At 47.3% G+C, this 23170-nt stretch overlaps 1 protein-coding gene across 8 annotated transcripts in view; it reads left to right on the forward strand.

Moving 5' to 3' along the window:
- Nucleotides 1–23170, forward strand: part of UNC5A (unc-5 netrin receptor A) — a 526593-nt gene that overhangs the window by 488938 nt on the left and 14485 nt on the right. For all 8 annotated transcript variants that reach the window (XM_063927930.1, XM_063927923.1, XM_063927924.1 and 5 more), the window contains one exon: nt 232–410. In XM_063927930.1, the coding sequence (XP_063784000.1) occupies nt 232–410 (179 nt within the window). The remainder of the gene's footprint in view (nt 1–231; nt 411–23170) is intronic.

Here is a 23170-nt window from a genome sequence, read left to right on the forward strand (position 1 = left end):
GTAAAAGGAATTTCTATTAAGTGCAATTTTTAAAGGTCTGCACAATGAAAACCGGAGAGCTGACAATGGCTATACATTAGAGAAACATATACCACTCTGAGTGTAGTGCTTTATTTTCACTTTACACCTTCCCCTATACCCTAGTTTCATCTTTCTAAGTTTTATATTTCTACTGTGCCAACATATACCTCTGGTCACATAAAGGTTCTGACTAAGAATGGTTTGGTTTAGGAAAATCGCCCATCACAGATACTGCTGGATGAAGGAGAAAAGGATGCAGCAGCTCTGGTGGGTCCCAGCGCCTTCAAAATCCCCTTTCTAATGAGACAAAAGATCATAACAAGCTTAGATGAGCCATCCTCCCATGGAGCCGAATGGAGAGTGCTAGCTCAGAAGCTGAATCTGGACAGGTAAGTTGAATATTAAAATGTAGCTTTACAGCCTGCTGTATAATATGCTCAGTTTGTAAATAAACTTAATATAGGGGCATAACTAGATAGTATGGCAGTTCACACTTTCTCCATGCTTCTGTAGCTGGTATTTCACAATTAAAAATAAATAAAAGGATTTTAATTACATACCGGTAAATCCTTTTCTCCTAGTCCGTAGGGGATACTGGGAATCCATTTAGTACCATGGGGTATAGATGGGTCCACTGGGAGCCATGGGCACAATAGAAGTTTGATTACGTGTGCTGGCTCCTCCCTCTATGCCCCTCCCACCAGACTAAGTCTAGGAAACTGTGCACGAAGAGACAGCCATACTTTGAGAGAAGGATATAGAAAAGGAAGGTGGTGAGATTTCGAACCAGAACAAGAGGAAATCCATGCTAACCAAACTTGCAAACAGGGACAGCAACAGCTGAACCAAACAACATTACTTAACCAAGTAACAGTGCAGGAAGAACGGAGCACTGGGTGGGCGCCCAGTATCCTCTACGGACTACGAGAAAAGGATTTACCAGTAGGTAATTAAAATCCTATTTTCTCTTGCATCCTAGGGGATTCTGGGAATCCATTTAGTACCATGGGGAAGTACCAAAGCTCCCAAACTGGGTGGGAGAGTGCTGAGGTTCCTGCAGAACCAACTGACCAAACTGAAGGTCCTCAGAGGCCAAGGTATCGAACTTGTATAACTTGGCAAACGTGTCCGAACCCGACCAAGTAGCTGCTCGGCAGAGCTGTAAAGCCGAGACACACTGGGCAGCCGCCCAAGAGGAACCCACGACCTAGTAGAGTGGGCTTGTTCAGATTTTGGAATCGGCAAACCTGCCGTGGAATAAGCATGCTGGATAGTGAGCCTGATCCAGCGTGCATTTGATTGCTTTGAAGCAGGACACCCAATCTTAGTGGGATCATAAAGAAGGAACAGTGAGTCCGATTTCCTGTGACGAGCTGTTTTCTTCACATACACCTTCAAAGCCCTTACAACATCCAAAGACTTTGAAGTAGCAGAGGCGTCCGTACCAACTGGAACCACAATAGGTTGGTTGATGTCAAACGCGGACACCACCTTAGGAAGAAATTGCTGACGAGTCCTGAGTTCAGCTCTGTCATCATGGAAAATCAAGTGGGGGCTCTTGTATGACAACGCCCCCAGCTCCGACACACATCTTGCTGAAGCCAAGGCCATCAGTGTGACGATCTTCCACGTAAAGTACTTTACATCTACCTCCTGTAACGGTTCAAACCAGTCCGATTGAAGGAACTGCAGTACCAAATTGAGATCCCAAGGTGCCGTAGGAGGCACAAAGGGAGGTTGTAAGTGCAGAACACCTTTCAAGAATGTCTGGACCTCAGGGAGAGAAGCCAATTGTTTCTGAAAGAACATAGACAAGGCTGAAATCTGAACTTTAATGGAGCCTAGGCGTAGGCCCATATCCACTCCCGTCTGCAGAAAAAACAGGAAACGTCCCAGATGAAATTCCACCGTAGAATATTGTCTGCTCACCACGAGACATATTTCTTCCAGATACGATGGTAATGTTTAGACGTTACCCCCTTCCTGGCTTGGATCATAGTCAGGATGACCTTTTCAGGAATCCCTCTCCTGGCTAGAATTAGCCGTTCAACTTCCATGCCGTTAAATGTAGCCGTGTAAGTCTTGATAGACAAATGGGCCCTATTGCAGAAGATCCTCTCGAAGAGGCAGAGGCCACGGATCTTCGATCAGCATCTATAAAAGATCCGCATACCAGGCCCTTCGGGGCCAGTCCGTAGCAATGAGGATTGCTTGAACCTTTTCCCCTTTTATTCTTTTTAGAATTCTTGGGATCAGAGGAATGGGAGGAAACAAGTACACCAGCTGGTAAACCCACGGAGTTGTCAGGGCGTCTACCGCTACTGCCTGTTGGTCCCTCGACCTGGAACAATACCACTTGAGCTTCTTGTTGAGTCGAGAGGCCATCATGTCGATTTGTGGATACTCCCACCAACGTGTTAACCACCGGAATACCTCTGGGTGGAGGCCCCATTCCCCGGGTGTAGGTCGTGTTTGCTGAGGAAGTCTGCTTCACAGTTATCTACTCCCAGAATGAAGATCGCCGACAACGCCACGGCGTGTTTTTCCACCCAGAGGAGAATTCTTGACACCTCTGACATTGTGGCTCTGCTTTTCGTTCCGCCCTGTCGGTTTATGTACGTTACCGCCGTCACATTGTCCGACTAGACCTGTATGGCCTGATTCAGAAGAATAAATGAGGCCTGCAGAAGGGCATTGTAGATAGCCCTGAGTTCCAGGATGTTTACTGGAAGGACGACTTCTTGACTTGACCGTCTTCCCTGAAACCGTACCCCCTGGGTGACTGCGCCCCAACCTCTGAGGCTTGCATCTGTGGTTAGCAGAATCTAATTCTGAATCCCGAACCTCCGACCCTCGACTAGGTGAGAAGTTTGTAGCTACCACAGGAGGGAGATCCTGGCTTTTGGCGACAGACGAATCCTCTGGTGCATGTGAAGGTGTGATCCGGACCATTTGTCCAACAGATCCAGCTGAAAGGGCCTCGCATGAAACCTTCCGTACTGAATTGCTTTGTAAGAAGCCACCATTTTCCCCAGAAGGCGTATCTGAGACTCTGTGTCCAGTGTCATTTCCAGGAAATGAAGCCTCTGCGATAGTTCTAGGTGAGATTTTGGTAGGTTTAGAATCCAGCCATGATCCAGGAGTAGTCTGGTTGAGAGGCCAATGTTCTCCAACAACGGCTCCCTGGATGGTGCCTTTATCAGAAGATCATCCAGGTACGGAATTATGTTCACTCCTTGTTTGCGGAGTAGTATCATCATTTCTGCCATCACCTTGGTGAACACCCTCGGTCCGTGAAGAGACCAAATGGCAGGGCCTGGAACTGGTAGTGACAGTCCTGCAGTGCAAACCGTAGATAAACCTGATGAGGTGGACTGATCGGAATATGAAGGTACGCATCCTTGATATTCAGAGACACTAGGAATACCCTCTCTTCCAGACCTGAGATCACCGCTCTCAGAGACTCCATCTTGAACTTGAACATTCATAAGTATGGATTCAATGACTTGAGGTTCAGAATCGGTCTTACTGAACTATCCAGTTTCGGTACTACAAACAAGCTGGTAATGCCTCTTGTGAAACTAGGAAGCCTGATTTGAAGAATCTGTGAGGTGGGAGCTCCTGCAACTCCAGTATGTAGCCCTGGGATTTAAGGTCTATGACCCAGGGATCCTGGCACGATCCTGTCCAGATGTGACTGAAGAATTTTAGCCGGGCTCCCACCCCCTGTCTTCCAGGCATTGCGGTCCACCGTCATGCGGAAGGTTTTGAGGAAGCAGAGCCTGAACCCTGTTCCTGTGAACCAGCAGACGCTGGTTTGCGTGGTTTACCTCTAGCACCTCTGGCAGTGGTAGAAGAATCTCTGGCCTTGCCCTTAAACTTGGCAGTCCGAAAGGACTGTAAATTGGGTCCTGAGTAGGCCTTCCTAGCTGGGGTAGCTGCAGAAGGTACTGTAGGTATGTGGACTTACCCGCAGTAGCTCGGGAGATCCATTTGTCGAGTTCATCTCCAAATAAGGCCTCTCCTGTGAAAGGCAGGCCTTACACACCTTTCCTGGCATCTGCGTCAGCAGTCCACTGACGTAGCCATGATCTCCTTCGTGCCAACACTGCTATAGCTGTAGTGCGTGCATTAAGCAAACCTATCTCTTTTATGGCTTCCACCATAAAGTTCGCAGAGTCTTGTGTATGTTGCAGGAAACAATTTCCTCTTGAGATAAGGTGTCTAACCCCTCAATTAAATTACCTGACCATTTAGCAATGGCTCGTGTAATCCACCCACATGCTATAGCGGGTCTGTGGGCCACCCCAGCAGCAGTATACAAAGATTTGAGTGTAGTCTCAAACTTTCGATCAACTGCATTTTTAGAGAGGCTGCACCAGGGACAGGTAATACAATTTTACATGAGCCTGGATACTGACGCATCCACTATCAGTGGATTTTCCCATTTTTTCTTTGTCTCAGGAGGAAAAGGAAAAGATGATAACAACCACCTATGAATTTGAAATTTCTTATTTGGATTAACCCACTGTTCTTCAAACAGGGTATTTAGTTCCTTTGACACAGGAAAAGTAGCTGCGGATTTTTTCTTTATATTAAAGTAAGATTCCTCACTCTCCTCTGTCACCTTATCAGGGATATTCAGGACATCTCTAATAGCATCTATGAGAGCATCTACACCCTGTGACAGAGTACCTACCCTCTCCTACCTCTATGTCCACCTCACCTTCCTCCATTTCTGACCCTTCATTATCAGAGTCAGAATGCAGGATATGGGCCAGAGTACGTTTTTGCGGACAAATGGTAGAGGACTGAGACGCTGGTCTGGGTACTGAGTTCTTTTTCATAAGTTCAGCCATAGACTGTCTTAAGTATTGCGTCTCCTTCTCACTACGAGATAATTTAGTAGAAATGGCGGAAATCATTCCCCTAATGGAGTCCAACCATGCTGGTTCTGCTCCACTAGCCTTGGAAGGGATACTACACGGAGTACACACTAGTGAACCCCATAGAGAAGAGGAACACTGTGCCTTACATGAAATACACTCTTTGCCTGACATATTGCAGTAGTGACAGCACACACACACACACACACACACACACACACACACACACACACACACACACACACACACGAAAAGGTTAAAAGCAAATTAACCCACAATAAGCCCTTCCTGAGAGACACAGGGGGAAATTTACTAAGATGTGATGTTGCCCATAGCAACCAATCAGATTTCAGGTATTATCTTCTAGAAGGTGCTAGATAAATGAGAAGTAGAAGCTGATTGGTTGCTATGGGCAACATCCCATCTTAAATAGAACTCCCATCTTAGTAAATTTACCCCACAGAGAGAGTATGGAACCAGCACATGGTGCCCTTATCGCTAAAGCCAAGCTTAGCTGGGTTGCAGACTAAGTACCTAGATTAGGGACTTAGTAAAGTAGCAAATCGCTCCCCCCTGCTATGACCCCCTGGTACCGCTGAGGTAAACTGGAGGCTTTCCGGAAGACCTGCGTGTCCCTGAAACGTGGCTGTAATTGACCTGCTCCAATGGACGCACAGAGAAGCTGATGAAAATAACATCCACGTTAATGTATTGTTGTGTTATTAGTAAGCCGCTGATATGAAATTCAAGGGACAATGCGTTTCTCATAATATTTAAGATGCTAAACAATATATATTAGAGCGGGCATTTTAAATATTTGTGAGAAATCAATTTGGCATTCTTAGACATTCTTACTATGTATGTGCTTCACTTTATAATAAGGTAATTTACAAACAATATTATTCATTTTTCTGATCCATTCTGGCTGAAAACATTTGAAATGACATAGGCCCTCATTCCTCGGGGTACTTCGGTTTCCTCCCACAATCCAAAAATATACTGGTAGGTTAATTTGCTCCCAACAATATTAACCCTAGCATGTATGTGTGTGCATTTACATGTGGTGGGGAATATAGATTGTACGCTCCACTGGGGCAGGGACTGATGTGAATGACCAAATACTGTATTCTCTTAAAGCGGTGTGGAATATATGTGCACTGTATAAATGCCTGGTGGTAATAATTCTTCTTCCTCCTCTTCCTCTTCTTCTTCCTCTTTTTCCTCTTCTTCCTCTTCCTCTTCCTCTTTTTCCTCTTCCTCCAGCAGTGTCGTATTAAACAATAACTATATTTCTCTAACGTCCTAGTGGATACTGGGAATTGATGATTACCATGGGGTATAGATCGGATCCACTGGAGCCTGGCACTTTAAGAAATTAATAGTGTGTGCTGGCTCCTCCCCTCTATGCCCCTTCTAGCAGACTCAGTTTAGAAAAATGTGCCCAAGCAGCCGGTTGCATTCTGTTGCTCTCCAGAGAGTTTTCTTCAGAAATGTATTTTATTTTATTATTTTCAGGCAGCATTAGTTGGCAACCAGTCTGCCTGCATCGTGGGACTTAGGGGGAGGACCAAACCAACTTCCTTAGAGTTAATGTTTCATATCCCAGCTGACAGGACACTGAGCTTCTAAGGTGATGTCCTCATAGTCATACCCCTTGGTTTTGAGCCCACGCCGGCAGCATGCCGCCACCCCTAACAGATGCCAAAGACACGGTGCGGTGAGTAATACGCCGAGGTCCCTGTTAGCGGGTCCCCAGTGCAAATGGCAGCATAAAGAGACAGTGATCACCCAGCTATGGGCTGTGGACCCACTGAGTACCCACACTGGCGATTACATAAAAAAGGGGTTCCACAATCGTTTTTTATTATATTAAGGAGATGCCAGTATAATAACTTAGAGGGACCGCGCGCCATTACGGGCGGGACCAGAGGCTCTGAGGTGCCATTTCCTGTTGCTGCCGCTGTTGTACAGGCTGCATGCGGGCTGCTCCTCCACAGGACCCACTGTATCACCGACGATAACTGGTACCAGGGGGTTATAGTGAAGGGGGAGTGCACTATCAGCGGTTTCACCTCTGTGAGGTAAATTACACATATATACCCAGCGGGGTGCTGCTCTGCCTGAGGTATCGTGTGCTGGTCCAACCTTCTCTCTGTGTCACTCCATTCAGGGTTGTCTTGAATAAGTGTGCTGTCTCTATAATATTGCACTGTGTTTTTCTCTCTTAAGTCTGTGTTTTCTACAAAAGCATGTCTACTAATAAGTCTGTGTGTACTGTATGCAAGGCTAGGTTTACACCTTCCTCACAAGGATTTCTAATGTGTACCCAATGGTGGTCATTCCGAGTTGTTCGCTCGTTGACATTTTTCGCAATGCAGCGATTAGGTGAAAAATGCGCATGGTATGCAGCGCACATGCGCTAAGTATTTTAACATCAAATGAAGCAATTTTACACAGGTCTGAGCAACGCTTTTCAGTCGCTGTGCTGATCGGTGAGTGATTGACAGGAAAGGGCCGTTTCTGGGAGGTAACTGCCCGTTTTCAGGGAGTGTGCTAAAAAACGCAGGCGTGCCAGGGAAAAACGCAGGAGTGGCTGGAGAAACGGGGGAGTGGCTGGCCGAACGCAGGGCGTGTTTGTGACGTCAAACCAGGGACTAAATGGACTGAGGTGATCGCAGTCTAGGAATAGGTCTGGAGCTACTCAGAAACTGCAACAAATTATTTAGTAGCAGTTCTGCTAATCTTTTGTTCGCTATTCTGCTAAGCTAAGATCGGTGGCCTAGCGTTTGCAATGCTGCTAAAAGCAGCTAGCGAGCGAACAACTTGGAATGAGGGCCAATGTTCACTACCTTCACAGGGTAGTGATGTGAAGAAACCTGAGTGGATGGATTCCTTTAAAAATAGTCAATTGACACATTCGTGTTAACCAATACTGACCACAGACAGGCTCCTCAGTTTCCCCTATTGGTCTCTAATAAACGCACTCTCCCACAGATATTGGCCCTCATTCCGAGTTGTTCGCTCGGTAATTTTCTTCGCATTGCAGCGATTTTCCGCTAATTGCGCATGGGCAATGTTCACACTGCGACTGCGCCAAGTAAATTTGCTAAGAAGTTTGGTATTTACTCACGGCATTACGAGTTTTTTTCTTCGTTCTGGTGATCGTAATGTGATTGACAGGAAGTGGGTGTTTCTGGGCGGATACTTGCCGTTTTATGGGAGTGTGTGAAAAAACGCTGCCGTTTCTGGGGAAAACGCGGGAGTGGCTGGAGAAACGGGGGAGTGTCTGGGCGAACGCTGGGTGTGTTTGTGACGTCAAACCAGGAACGAAACTGACTGAACTGATCGCAGTGGCAGAGTAAGTCCCGAGCTACTCAGAGACTGCAAAGAAATTTCTATTCGCAATTTTGAGAATCTTTCGTTCGCAATTTTGCTAAGCTAAGATTCACTCCCAGTAGGCGGCGGCTTAGCGTGTGCAATGCTGCTAAAAGCAGCTTGCGAGCGAACAACTCGGAATGAGGGCCAATGCTGTCTGACTCTGAATTACCAGAATTAGATGAGGATGAGTTAGGGGCGGACAAGGATAATTCCCTGTCCCCGGGAGTTGAGGCCCTAATTTTTGCTATTAGGGAGGTTCTCAATATTCCTGATAAGGAAGCAGAACCTACAGAGGAATTGCATTTTAACGTAAAACCAAAATCCTCTGCAACTTTCCCAGTTTCTAAGGAATCAGATTCTCTGGCAAAGGCTGCGTGTTAAAGCCTGACAAAAAATGAGTCACTCCTAAACGGCTACTAAATTACTTCCCGTTTCCTATAGAGGATGGGAAAATCTGGGAAAACCCCCCGACAGTGGATACGTCTGTGTCCAGGCTGTCACGTAAAATTGTACTACCTGTAACTGGGGCCATTTCTCTCAAGGAGCCTGCCGATCGCAAAATGGAGACCACTCTTAAGTCTATTTATTCTACAGCAGGCGTAGCCCAACGCCCTACCATACTGTGCAGCTGGATTTCCAGAGCCATGGTCAAATGGTCTGATATTATTTTAAAAGGGTTGCATACACTACCTCAGGAGGAGATAGTTACACTACTTCAACATATGCTGCAAACTTCATGAGTGAGGCTGTTAAGGAACTGTGTATCATTAACGGCCAAACCTCGGCTATGGCGGTATCGGCTCACAGAGACGTATGGCTGCGACAATGGTCAGCAGACACTGAGTCTAAGAAAGGGGTAGAGAACCTTCCTTTTACAGGTGATGCCTTGTTTGGGGAAGAACTGAACAAGTTGATATCTCAGGCGACTGCAGGTAAATCTACATATTTGCCGTCTGCTGCGCCACCTGCTAGACGCCCCTATCCTGGGCCCTCTCTGCAGTCCTATTTATGTGGCCAGATTTAGCGGCAGAGCCAGAGGTGCCTCCAATGCTGCTAGAGGTAAGGCCTGTAAACCAGCGGCTGCTGGACCTTTGGACCAGGCCTCTGGATCCTCTTCCACAAAGCCCTCCGCATGACTGGTGGCCCCAGCAGCAAGACGATTTTCAGGTAGGTGCTCGCCTTCAACACTTTGCCCACATATGGACAGAATATCCCAAGGGTACCGGCTGGTATTCCAGGAACTCCCTCCTCTCAGATTCTTCAGGTCGGGCTTCCCAGCTTCATCTATAGCAAGGGTTACCTTGCAAGAGGCAGTTCAAAAACTGTTTTCAACAGGACTTTTATTGTTCCGGTACCTCCTCAACTGCACACAAAGGGGTTTTATTCGAAGCCTGTTTGTAGTCCCGAAACCGGATGGCTCTGTACGGCCAATCCTGAACCTCAAATCCCTGAACCCTTATCTTCGAGTGTTCAAATTCAAGATTGAATCACTGAGAGCAGTGATAGCAAGTCTTGAGAAGGGGGAGTAACTGGTATCCCTGGATGTCAAAGATGCATACCTGCATATCCCAATATGGCCACCTCATCAGGTGCTCCTACGGTTCGCTGTACTGGACCAACACTTCCAGTTTCAGGCCTTACCCTTTGGACTCTCCACAGCCCCAAGGGTATTCACCAAAGTCATGGCAGAGATGATGCTGCAATTGCGTATGTTGGGTGTCAACATAATCCCGTACCTGGATGATCTCCTGATAAAGGCTATGTCCCGGGAACAACTGCTGCGCAGCATCAACTTGACTACTCGTCTGCTTACAGATCACGGATGGGTTCTCAATTTCAAGAAATCTCACCTGGAACCATCGCAGACACTTCAGTTCCTGGGAATGATCCTGGATACAGTGTCTCAGAAGGTTTACCTTCCATTGGACAAGGCCTTGACAATTCAGTTTATGGTCCGCTTGGTATTAAAACCATGCAGGATCTCAATTCATCTTTGCATTCGCTTGCTGGACAAGATGGTAGCCTCTTACGAGGCGATACAGTATGGCAGGTTTCATGCACGGGCATTCCAACTGGATCTGTTGGACAAATGGTCGGGTTCTCACCTGCACATGCATTAGACTATAACTCTATCGCCGAAAGGAAGGATATCCCTACCATGGTGGCTACAAGTCTCCCATCTGGTGGAGGGTCGAACTTTCAATATCCAGTCTTGGACTCTGTTAACAACGGATGCCAGCCTCTGGGGTTGGGGGGCTGTGACCCAGGGGGCGCAGTTGCAGGGAAAATGGTCGTGTCAGGAATCTGCACTTTATCCGGAGGGGTCCACAGGTTATCCACAGGATAACATTGGGATATGATGAAGCGACAGCGAATTTGCACCAGTCAGTCAAAGCTTTTCGACCTCCCAGCATGCAACAGGCCCGTCCACATATCCTTGCCTTCTGGCTCAGGCAAAACAGTTTTTTGTTTGGTGCAGCAGGAGCCAGACCATGGTCAGAGGGCTGTTGGTTTTTAGCAGCTCTAAGCTTTCTTATTTTATTTTTATAGTCTTACTATTTTTTCTTGAGTGATCTTTCTAAAAAGCGTCTTATACGTACCTTAGAAAGAGTCGCTCCAACAACTCTCCGCCGGGTCGCGACCACACTTAGCCCCGAGCACAGTGCTGTTTCGGCGGGCGTCTGTGACGGATATACTAGCAGGTCCAGCAGACATTACCAGGCTGTGGCCGGAGCACGGGGAGAATGTAAGGCATCGGTTATGCTTAGAAGGGGAATACGGACACAGCCGCACTGTTTTGGGAGGAGACTACCAAACAGTCGCTGACGCGGCTGCCACCTTGGTTGCACCAGCGCTAGCCCTTAGGGATCATAAGCTCCAGGAATAGTATGAGGCCGCGATCCCTAGGGTTGATGAAAGCAGTGGGGAGTCAGACGCTCTCCTGGTCACCCCTCCCCCCTGGTTCATGCCCAGTTTCCTCCGAGTCTCCTGCCATGAATTGTTTTCCCGCTTCCGTCGGAGACGTTGTATATGAAGGGGACCCAGTCGCAGGATTGGCAGCTGTGTTACTGGTGCATCTGTATTCACTGAGCGTCTGTGTTCACTATAAGTTCATGGAGCGTCAGTGTACACTAGTAGCGACTGGATCCACTCAGCATTCGCAAACGTAGTGATTGGTCCTGGAAGCGGGGTGAGTGTTCCTGTACTACTGAGTATGGGTAATACAGTACTAAGTCTCTATCTACCGTTTGAGTACAAATAGTTAGATAAGTGCTATTGCATATGAGTCTGTATACTATTACTGTGGTTTCTTTCACTATGCGTCTGAATACGGTAGATCTGTTTTAAACATGATTCAGTAATATGTTCTCCTACATACTTGAAATGTAGTTGTAGTTGATGATGTGCTCATATTGCTTATTATACTAATGTATAACATGTGACTGACTGCTAGTGTGATTGCTGACTTTACTATATATTCTGTCAGTTTGTTCTATTCCGATCCTCAATGCTGGTGCATGGGTAGGGTCGGATTGTATGTCACTTTAAAAAGCTTAAAGTGATTACAGTCACAAATTGTGTAGTGCACTGTGGAAGTGTTGATTATTTATCATGTCTAAGAGTGGCAAGAGTGAGGAAGATACACTCACAGCAACACCAACACTCATATCATGTTTGTCTTACAAAGCTGGGTTAATCTCTGAGGATCTGGTTAAGGATGGTTTGTGTTCAAGTTGTTTTAGCTTTCACCAGGGTCTCTTGAAAAATACAAGGCAGATTCAGGTGCAGGTTGATCCACCTTGGGCTATGTTTGCACAGACATTGTCCAGTATAGCTAAACAGATAATTCCAACCTCTGTACCAGGGATAGGTTACACGATTAACCCTTACATGCAGCTTCCCACCTGCGGTTTATCACTTCCAGCAGCAGCCTCTCAAAAGAAACAGGCTGATAAGCCAGTGGTAAGTAAATATTCATCCTCACAGTCTACACATGTTTCAGATGAGGATTCATCGGAGGATGAAAGCTCAATAAACTCTGCTTCGGCATACGAAGAGGAGAAGGAAGGTCTCCGCTCAGTGGATATAGCTGAGTTAATTAAAGCAATGAAAGCCATTCTATCCTTAGATGATTCAGCAGACCCTGTGCTAAAAACCAAGGCACCTGTGTTTAAAAAACAGTTAAGATTGAGTTTCCGTGGTCAGATCAGCTGACGGAAATCATGGAAAAGGCTTGGGCTACGCCCAATGAGAAGCTTTAGAATTCCTAAGAAATGGAATTCCAATTATCCTCTTCTATCTGGGGATTGTTTAAAAAGGGAGGTGGCTCCTAAGGTAGATAAGCATGTGATTCTGTTAGTGCGGAAATCTACATTACCTTTGCCTTCAACATCATTAAAGGATGTTACGGATAGGAGAGTGGATGGGTTTTTAAAAAACATTTTTTCCCTGTCTGGGGCAGTCATAAGACCAGCCATGGCTTCAGCTTGGATGGCAAAGGCAGTGGCTGCCTGGGCTGATGCATTGGAGGGGGATTTTTCAATAGCATCCAGAGAACAAAAATCCCATATAGCACATATAAAACAGGCTGCAATGTTCTTGGAAGAAGCAGCATTGGATATGGGTACTATTGCCTCCAGGGCATTAGCTTCAACAATAGCTGCTTACAGAGCAGTTTGGCTACGTACGTAGAAAGCTGATTCAAAATCTAAGAAGATTTTGGAATCTTTACCTTTTTCTGGAGATATTCTTTTTGGTAAATTATTGACAGATATTTTGGAGTCAGAAGCAGACTCCAAGAAGGTAAAGTTTCCTTCCACATACAATTTCAAACCTAAAGTTCCAGCTTTTCGGCCCTTTCGGTCTCAAGGAAAAGCTAAAGGAAAAAGTGATGGCAGGCAGTCCCAATACAACAGGTCTGGTAAGACTAAAAAGCATTGGGCTACCAGAGGACCGGTTGGTAAAACAGATGATAAGCCATCAGCCTGATGGTGGGGGCCTACACCTGGGGGATCCCAGGGTGGGGTCCCGACTTCTTCAGTTTGCACAGATATGGCAGCAGTCTACAACAGATGCCTGGGTGCAAGAAGTGGTATCTCTAGGTTATGCTTTTGCCTTCAAGAAGCACCCTCCTCGAAGGTTTTTTTGTACCAGCCAGTCTCGGTTAGAGACGAAGGCCAGGGCTTTGCAAGAGGCAGGTCAGAAATTGCTTCAGTCAGGAGTAGTCATTCCAGTTCCTCCTGCACAACACGGACAGGGTTTTTACTAAACCTGTTTCTAGTTCAGAAACCAAATGGGTCATTCCGTCCCATTCTCAATCTGAAAGTGCTGAACAAGTACATTTGGGTACCCCATATGGAGACTTCATTTTGGCCATGGAGCCAGGGGATTACATGGTATCCCTGGATATCCAGGATGCTTACCTACATGTTCTTATACCACTGTCCCATCAGTGTTATCTCAGGTTCGCTATCCTCCAACAGCATTTTCAGTTCCAGGCCCTACCTTTTGGGTTAGCCACAGCCCCCAGAGTATTTACCAAAAATATGGTGGTAATGGCAACTTTCTCCGCCAGCAGGGGATAAGAATTTTTTTCCATACCTAGACGATCTTTTAATCTTTGCACAGTAGCAGGAATTGCTTCTATGTCATCTGCAACAGACAATAATGTGTCTGGAAAGGCATGGGTGGCTCATAAATTGGTCAAAATCGTTTCTGGTTCAGTCACAGCGGATGACTCACTTGGGGGCTGTACTGGATTCAAGCCTTCAGAGAGTAATTTTACCTCTGAACAAGATATCCAAGGTTTAGTCAAGGTTGCAGGAGTTGCTACACAGTTAAAAGGTATCCATTCACACAGCAATGCGTGTGATGGGATTGAAGGTGTTAACATTCAACATGGTGGAGTATGCACAGTTCCACTCGAGGCCTCTGCAGCATCTAATCCTTGCCACATGGAATGGTTTTCATCAGATGATAAAAACACAGACTATGGTTCTTACGATGGAAATAAGAAGGTCATTAGCCTGGTGGCTACAGACATCCCATCTGGAAAAGGGGAGACCCTTTTGGATATCAGATTGGGAAATTCTGACAATGAATGCCAGTCTCCAGGGCTGGGGAGCAGTATCAGGAGGTTTGTGTTTCCAGGAGCAATGGACCAAGGAAGAAGGTTACCTGACAATAAATATATTGGAACTTCGGGCCATATACATGGCACTGATTCAGGCAAAAGACATTCTTTGGGGAAAACCGGTTCGCTGGGACAATGCGACGGCAGTAGCATACCTCAACCATCAGGGAGGTATTAGCAGCCGAAAAGCGATGAAGGAGGTAAGTCACACACTAAAGTGGGCAGATCTTCATCATCCAGTCTTGTCCGCAGTGTTCGTTCCAGTCCTAAACTGGGCAGCAGATTTTCTCATTCGACACGCCATTCAGGCAAGCGAATGGGCTCTACTCCCAGAGGTCTTCCAGACTCTAGTAGACAAGTGGGGGTTGCCAGAGATAGATGTCATGGCGTCCCATCAGAACAACAAAGTTCTTGCATATGGGTCAAGAACAAAGGATCCCACAGCGATCTTTGTGGGTGCCCTGTCTGTGAGATGGGACTTTCATCTGGCCTATGTGTTTCCTCCAATCACCCTATTACCCAGGGTGGTGAGAAAGATAAAGCAAAGAAAGGGTGCCGTGATACTAATAGCTCCGGCTTGGCCCAGAAGACATTGGTAAACAGATCTGCCGAGAATGTTGATGGATGCTCCACTCCTGCTCCCTTAACATCCAGATCTACTGATGCAGGGTCCTTGTTATCACAGACAACTGGATCGACTGTCTTTGACGGCGTGGCTCTTGAAACCTCTATCCTGAAGTCAAGAGGATTCTCACAACAGGTAATTCAAACAATGCTCAGAGCAAGGAAACCTTCCTCAGCTCGCATTTATCACCAAATATGGCAAACCTATAATCATTGGTGCAGTGAACGGAAAATGGACCCTAAGTCTTTCAGAGTTTCCAGGGTCTTAGCATTCCTTCAGGCAGGAATGGATAAAGGTTTGAAGGTGGCTTCCTTGAGAGTGCAAGTGTCAGCATTGACTGCATGGTTCCAAAAGAAAATTGCCAACTTACAGGATGCGCATACTTTTGTCCACGGAATGCTGCGCATTCAACCTCCTTTTGGTCCTCCTACAGTGCCTAGGGACTTAAATTTAGTCCTAACGGCCTTTCAAGTTGCCCCATTTGAACCACTTAATAAAGTAGATCTTAAATGGTTGACAGCTAAAGTTCTCTTTCTACTGGCCATGGTGTCAGCTAGAAGAGTGTCAGATTTAGGGGCATTGTCATGTCATTCCCCATTTCTGATTTTTTTTTTTTTTTTATCCAGATACCCAGATCTAGTTCTGAGAACTGCTTTATCTTCCTAAGTTGGTGTCTATATTCCTCCTTAACGAAGAAATTGTAGTCCCGGCTTCCCAGGTACCGGGCCTTTCTGCGGGAGATGCTGGACGTGGAACGTGCCTTAAGGATCTACGTGGATCGTACCAGTGTCATCAGAAAGACAGATTCTCTCTTCATTCTCTACGGATTTCACAAGAGAGGATGGCCTGCTGATAAGCAGACATTGGCATGGTGGCTTCGGAGGATGATTTCTGAAGCATATTCTCAAGCTGATCTCCCTGTTCCGGCTATTATCTCTGCTCACTCTACCTGTAAGGTAGATCCATCATGGGCAGCACAACAAGGTGCTTCAGCAGAACAGATATGTAAGGCAGCCACACGGTCTTCCATTAACGCATTCATTAGACATTATGCCATGGATACCTTTGCCTCTCATGACGCTGAATTCGGGCAAAGGATTCTCCTGTCCAATCAGGAGCATCCCCACCACTAAATTGCTTTGGAAATCCCAATGTTATCCTCTGGATAACCTGTGGACCCTGCCGGAGAAATATACGTTATGGTAAGAACTTACCGTTGATAACGGTATTTCTCCTAAGTCCACAGGTTGCACAGGGATCCCATCCTGAAGGCACCCGATTTGAGGATCCTTTTACTCACTAACCTCTTCCTTCTTGTACGGAAGGGTGTGTATATGTGTTCTTCTTGCCTAATTAGGGCTATCTATGATGCTCCTGCATTGAGCTTTGTAAATACAACTGATTTGCCTGAGCCAGGAGGCGGGGATATATGGACGGGCTCATTGCATGCTGGGAAGCCGAAAAGCTTTGACCGATTTGTGCAAATCCGCTGTCGCTTCATCATATACCAATGTTATCCTGTGTAACCTGTGGACTTAGGAGAAATACTGTAAATTCTTACCATAACGTATATTTCAATCAAGATCCTGGAACTTAGAGCAATTTACAATGTTCTCCTGCAAGCATCATACCTCCTTCGGAATCAGGCCATCCAGTTGCAGTCGGACAACACCACGGCAGTGGCATACATCAGTCTACAAGGAGGAACAAGAAGCAAATCCACAATGCGAGAGGTGTCAAAAATACTTCTCTGGGCAGAAGCGAAAGCAAGGGCCATCTCAGCTATATACATTCCAGGAGTGGACAACTGGGAAGCAGACTTCCTCAACAGGCACGACCTCCATCCGGGGGAATGGGCCTTCACCCTCAGGTGTTTCAACAACTAATTCACCGGTGGGGCTGTCCGCAAATAGACCTGATGGCTTCTCGTCTCAACAAGAAGCTCCGTCGTTACTGCTCCAGAACGAGGGATCCACAAGCGATAGCGGTAGACGCTCTGTCGACACAATGGACCTATTTCGTCCACTTCCTCTCATTCCAAGAGTTTTAAAAATAATCAAAAAGGAGAGTTCAGGCAATTCTAGTTGCCCCAGATTGGCCTCGATGGGCCTGGTATGCGGACCTCCTGACTCTGGCTCAGGTGGAACCTTGGCCTCTGCCGCTACGCAAGGACCTTCTTCAACAAGGACCGTTTGTCTATCCAGACTTACAGTGGCTACATTTAACGGCTTGGAAGTTGAGAGGGAGATTTTAACTAGAAAGGGTCTCCCATCCAAGGTTATTTCCACTATGGTCCTGGCCTGTAAGGTGGTTACATCCAAACATTATCACCGTATTTGGAAGAAATGTTTCTTGGTGCGAGGGTAGAAAATATTCCCCTGTGGAATTTCGTCTGGGCCGGTTTCTACTGTTCCTGCAAGCAGGCATGGATAAGGGCCTAAGATTAGGATCCATCATGGTTCAGATTTTGTCTCTCTCCATCTTCTTCGAGAAACAACTGGCGGTACTTCCAGAAGTACAGATTGTTCTAAAGGGGGTTATGCACATTCAACCACCCTTTGTCCCTCCCATGGCTCCGTGGGACCTCAATATGGTCTTGACCTTTCTCCAGTCGGATTGGTTTGAACCCTTACATAGGGTAGACTTGAAGTAACTAACGTGGAAGACAGTTATGTTACTGGCCTTAGCGTCTGCTTGACAGGTGTAGGAGTTGGGGGCTCTATCCTATAAGAGCCCACACTTGATATTTCATGAGGATAGGGCGGAGCTCAGAACTCGCCCACACTTTTTGCCAAAGGTTGTGTCGGCCTTTCATGGGAATCAACTGATTGTAGTTCCAGTGTTATCCGACTCTTCCATTGCTCCAAAGTCCCTGGATGTGGTTAGGGCTTTGAAGGTCTACATCAAAAGGACTGCTCTTCACAGGAAGTCTGATTCGCCTTTTGTCCTTTATGATGCAACTAAGGTCATCGCCCTGCCTCTAAGCAGTCCATTGCTAGGTGGCTCAGGTTGACTATTCAACAAGCCTATACTTCAGCAGCTCTACCGCTGCCGAGTTCTATTCAGGCCCACTCCACAAGGTTGGTGGGTTCTTCCTGGGTAGCTGCCAGGGGTGTCTCGGCCTTACAGTTGTGCCGGGCAGCTACTTGGTTTGGTTCTAACACATTCGTAAAGTTCTACAGGTTCAACACCTTGGCCAGGGATGACCTTCAGTTTGGTCAGATGGTTTTGCAGGGGTCCCAGCACTCTCCCACCCATTCTGGGAGCTTTGGGACGTCCCCATGGTAATCTTCAATTCCCTGTATCCACTAGGATATTAGAGAAAAGGGGAATTTAATACCTACTGGTAATTCCTTTTCTCGTAGTCCGTAGTGGATACTGGGCGCCCTCCTTAGTGGTTTGTTTCCTGCTTACCTGGTTGTACGTGTTCTTGGTTGGGTTTGCTGTTGCTTTCCCTGTTCCATGTTTGGTTAGCATTGCTATCCTTCTATTGTTAGCGTTGCTTTCCTCTGTTTTGGTTAGCTTTGCAATCTTGTTATTGTGTGTGTTAGTTCGTTACTTCAACGCTTTTTGTGTTATATCCTTCTCTCACAGTATGTCCGTCTCCTCGGGCACAGTTTTCCTAGACTGAGTCTGCTAGGAGGGGAATAGATGGGAGGAGCCAGCACACACTATTAATTTCTTAAAGTTTCAGGCTCCAGTGGACCTGATCTATACCCCATGGTAATCTTCAATTCCCAGTATCCACTACGGACTACGAGAAAAAGAATTACCGGTAGGTATTAAATTCCCCTTGTTTTCCACATGTAGAAGAGTAAGCATTGGGACAAAAAAGCTTTCCCTTTATTTTAGTGTCACTTTATTTTCAACTTGTAAATCGTAGGAGCTTTTATGAATGTGCTGAAAATTGCGGTTGGTCATCCTGTTTTAGAGGCCTTCCCTATCTACCAGCAACCAGTAACCTTTTTGAAATTCTGAACATCTACAGCATAGTCTTTAGAAGGCGGATTCACAGACGTGTAATTGTATTTTAAAATGGAAATCTGTATCATACGCTGAATTTCTTGTATTATACTTTTTCTTTAAGTAACATTTTTTTCTGCTATGAAATGCTTGTCCTTCTCGCCTATATCACTTTTTACAATCTACAGATAAGAGCACCAATTTAAACACCATAGCAACCAGCTATTTCCTTGCCCCTTTATGCACCCTCACACACAAAACCGTAAAAGAAAATGTCACAGTTATTAAATGTCCTGTGTATCCTAGGTTTTGTTTCCTTAGTAGGCTAAAAGATTTTAGCAAAACTTCACACCAGGGGCCTGAATCTGAGGTGGGTGTAAAGCAAAAAAGAGCAAGTAACTCATGCTTGCCGACACTCCCGCATTCTGCGGGAGTCTCCCATTTTACCGCTCTGTACCCCGGTGCCCCGCAAAGTCCTCCCAATCCCCCGTAATTCTGCAACCCCACTTTAAAATCCGGACGCGCATGCGCGAGTCCGGCCGCAATGTGGGCGGAGATTGGCAGGTGCATGAAAACTATCCTGCCAAGCGCCATGTTCTGTGGGCAGCGTCACATCCGATCAGCCCACTAGAGCCTGTGAGGGGCCGGCCACGATGGAGAGCATTTACAACACAGCTCTCCAGAGGCTGAGGAAACAGCGGCGGATCCCTCCCCGTCTCTCCTCTCATGTTGGCAGCTGCAGGACATCCAGGAGGCGGAGTGATGGCTGGGGGAGCTTACGCGGAAGTAGCTCTGATCTATCGGGGAGTTTGACGGCTCGGGGCAGCTGGGAGCTCAGAGGAGAGGCTGAAGAAGGAGGAGGAATGGCCGGTCCCAAGGTCAGTGTACGTGGCTCTACATCAGCAGCTCCATAGGCTGCCACTGTCCTGTGTAGTGTAGTGTGGTGTGCTTGTGAGCTGTCACTGACCAGTAAGGATGGGGGGGGGGGGGGGCTGGCATTGACCTCTGTGTGTATGTGTGTGACCTCTTTGTGTGTGCAATGACCCCTATGTGTGTGTGTAGGTGACCTCTGTGTGTATGTGTGTGCGTGGGCTGGCACTGACCCCTGTGTGTGTGTAGGTGACCTCTGTGTGTATGTGTTTGCGTGGGATGACACTGACCCCTGTGTGTGTATATGTGTGTGTAGGTGACCTCTGTGTGTATGTGTTTGCGTGGGATGACACTGACCCTTGTGTGTGTGTATATGTGTGTGTAGGTGACCTCTGTGTGTATGTGTGTGCGTGGGCTGGCACTGACCCCTGTGTGTGTGTGTGTGTGTGTGTATGTGTGTGTGTGGGCTGGCACTGACCCCTGTGTGTGTGTAGGTGCCCTCTGTGTGTATGTGTGTGCATGGGCTGGCACTGACCCCTGTGTGTGTATATGTGTGTGTAGGTGACCTCTGTGTGTATGTGTTTGCGTGGGATGACACTGACCCATGTGTGTGTATATGTGTGTGTAGGTGACCTCTGTGTGTATGTGTTTGCGTGGGATGACACTGACCCCTGTGTGTGTGTAGGTGACCTCTGTGTGTATGTGTGTGCGTGGGATGGCACTGACCCCTGTGTGTGTACGTGTGTGCGTGGGCTGGCACTGACCCCTGTGTGTGTGTAGGTGACCTCTGTGTGTATGTGTTTGCGTGGGATGACACTGACCCCTGTGTGTGTATGTGTGTGTGTGTAGGTGACCTCTGTGTGTATGTGTTTGCGTGGGATGACACTGACCCCTGTGTGTGTATGTGTGTGCATTGGCTGGCACTGACCCCTGTGTGTGTATGTGTGTGCATTGGCTGGCACTGACCCCTGTGTGTGTATGTGTGTGCGTGGGCTGGCACTGACCCCTGTGTGTGTGTGTAGGTGACCTCTGTGTGTATGTGTGTGCGTGGGCTGGCACTAACCAATGTGTGTGTGTGTGTGTGTGTGTGTGTGTGTAGGTGACCTCTGTGTGTATGTGTGTGCATGGGATGGCACTGACCCGTGTGTGTGTGTGTGTGTGTGTGTGTGTGTGTGTATGAGACCTCTGTGTATGTGTGTGCGTGGGCTGGAACTGACCCCTGTGTTTGTGTAGATAACCTCTGTTTGCAAGTGTGCGTGTACGGTGGCACTTACCCGTGTGTGTAGGTGACCTCTGTTTGTTTGTGTGTGTGTGTAGGGTGGCACTGACCCCTGTGTGTGTAGGTGACCTCTGTGAGTATCAGCCTTGCCTACCCTCCAGCGGGAGGCTCCCGGTTTTTGCATGAGCCTCCCGCTGCCCCGCAAATCTTCTGGGCTCTCACGATTTGTCAGCACTGCCCTGTGAAAGTGTGGATTGCGCATGCGCCAGTCCAGAAGTGCCGAGGGCGGTGTCCGCATGGGCCATGTCACGGCATGTGACGTCATTTTACTTAAATGCTAGCTACCCCGGGGTTTGTGTAGCGGTGGCCACATAACAGTGAGCAGAGCTGGGAGAGGCTGTCTGCATGCATGGCAGAAGCGGCAATGGCAGTTTCGGCAGCAGCAGCCACATCAGCAGCAGCACAGAAGTAGCGGCCTGTTTAAAATGTAAGGTAAACCCGCTTCATGGATGGGATTCATGGTGCCTGGGCTAGGGAGGGCAGGGCTTGGCTTAGGAAAAAACGATAAAGTGGGTGCTGAGTGTAAACTCAGTTTTTACTGACAAATCCCTTTCTGTACTGCACAACCACCTGCAAGCCCAAGCTGTCAAACAGTCGTCCTAGGGGGAGCATTGCCAGTGTTACAGTATAGGGTCAGCTGTATAGGTATAGAGTCAGCGTTATAGGTATAGGGTCAGCCGTATAAGATCGTGTCAGTGTTATAGCATACCTCCCAACTTTTGACTTGCTGTAAGTCGAAAAGGGGCATGACCTAAGCAAAGGGGGCGTGGCTTCGCGGAGGACCAGCGATCGCGGGCCACGCCCCCGATTTCTTCACTGAGGGGGCATGCCCAGCTCTCTGTGAGCCGCTGGCATTACCCCCTCTCACTCTGTCTGCACTGAATAGACGCTGTGCGCATTCAGTGCCTGAGCCTCCCAACTGCCCCCCCCCCACCGCGGGACACTGCGGGCCACGGGTGGGACAGCGGGACAGTCCCCAAAAAACGGGACTGTCCCGCGAAAATCGGGACAGTTGGGAGGTATGGTTATAGGGATAGGGTCAGCATTATAGGTATAGGGTCAGTGTTATAGGGTTAGGATATTAGGGTTGGTTTAGCGTTTTGGTTTAAGATATTAAGGTTAGGGGTTATGGTAAGGGAGAGGTTTGGAATGACGGATGGGTTAAGGTATTAGGGCCAGGGATAGGGTGTTAGGGTTAATGTTTATGGTTAGGATACTAGGCTGAGGGTTAGGATAGGGATGGTCTACGTCATTGTTTAGGCTTGTCATGTGTTACCAGGTCTATTGTAGAAGCTAGATTTAAACGCTGTCCCCTGAAAATCCATGTTTTAAGGATAGTCCTGCTTGAGCACAGGTGATTTTATAGGTTATTTTTTAGAGCAAATGCGATCTCGCGCTCTGTTTTCAAGCATGGATGTCCCTAAACATGGCTTGTTAAGTCACTCCCTGCATCCAAATTGCTTTTCAATGGTTGTGTAGACCGATATGATGTTTACATTTTAAATGCAATTTTTTTTTAAATTATTATTATTATTTCCAGTTATTTATATAGCGCACACACATTCCGCAGAGCGTTGCAGAGAATATTTGGCCATTCACATCAGTCCCTGCCCCAGTGGAGCTTAAGGGGGGTACTCACGGAGCGATATTCTAAGCAATCTGACTAGATTGCTTAGAATATCGGCAGGATCGCTCCGTGTGTAGCCCCCTCGGCGATAGCGATGCGCGGCCCCGCACATCGCTATCGCCGCTGCTAGATTGGCCTGCATGCAGGCCAATCTAGCGGGTCGCTCACTTCACCCGCTGGGTGAAGTGAGCGGCCCCCCGTCTCCCCCCGCACGCTCAGCACAGATCGCGCTGTGCTGAGCGGCAGGAGAGATGTGTGCTGAGCGGTTCGCTCAGCACGCATCTCTCCTTGATCGGCCCGTGAGTACTGGGCTTTACACTCTATATTCCCTATCACATGTACACACAGACACACATTCAATCTAGGGTAAAATTTATTGGGATCCAAT

The sequence above is a fragment of the Pseudophryne corroboree genome, chromosome 6 (genome assembly GCF_028390025.1).
Source record: "Pseudophryne corroboree isolate aPseCor3 chromosome 6, aPseCor3.hap2, whole genome shotgun sequence".
Lineage (NCBI taxonomy): Eukaryota > Metazoa > Chordata > Amphibia > Anura > Myobatrachidae > Pseudophryne > Pseudophryne corroboree.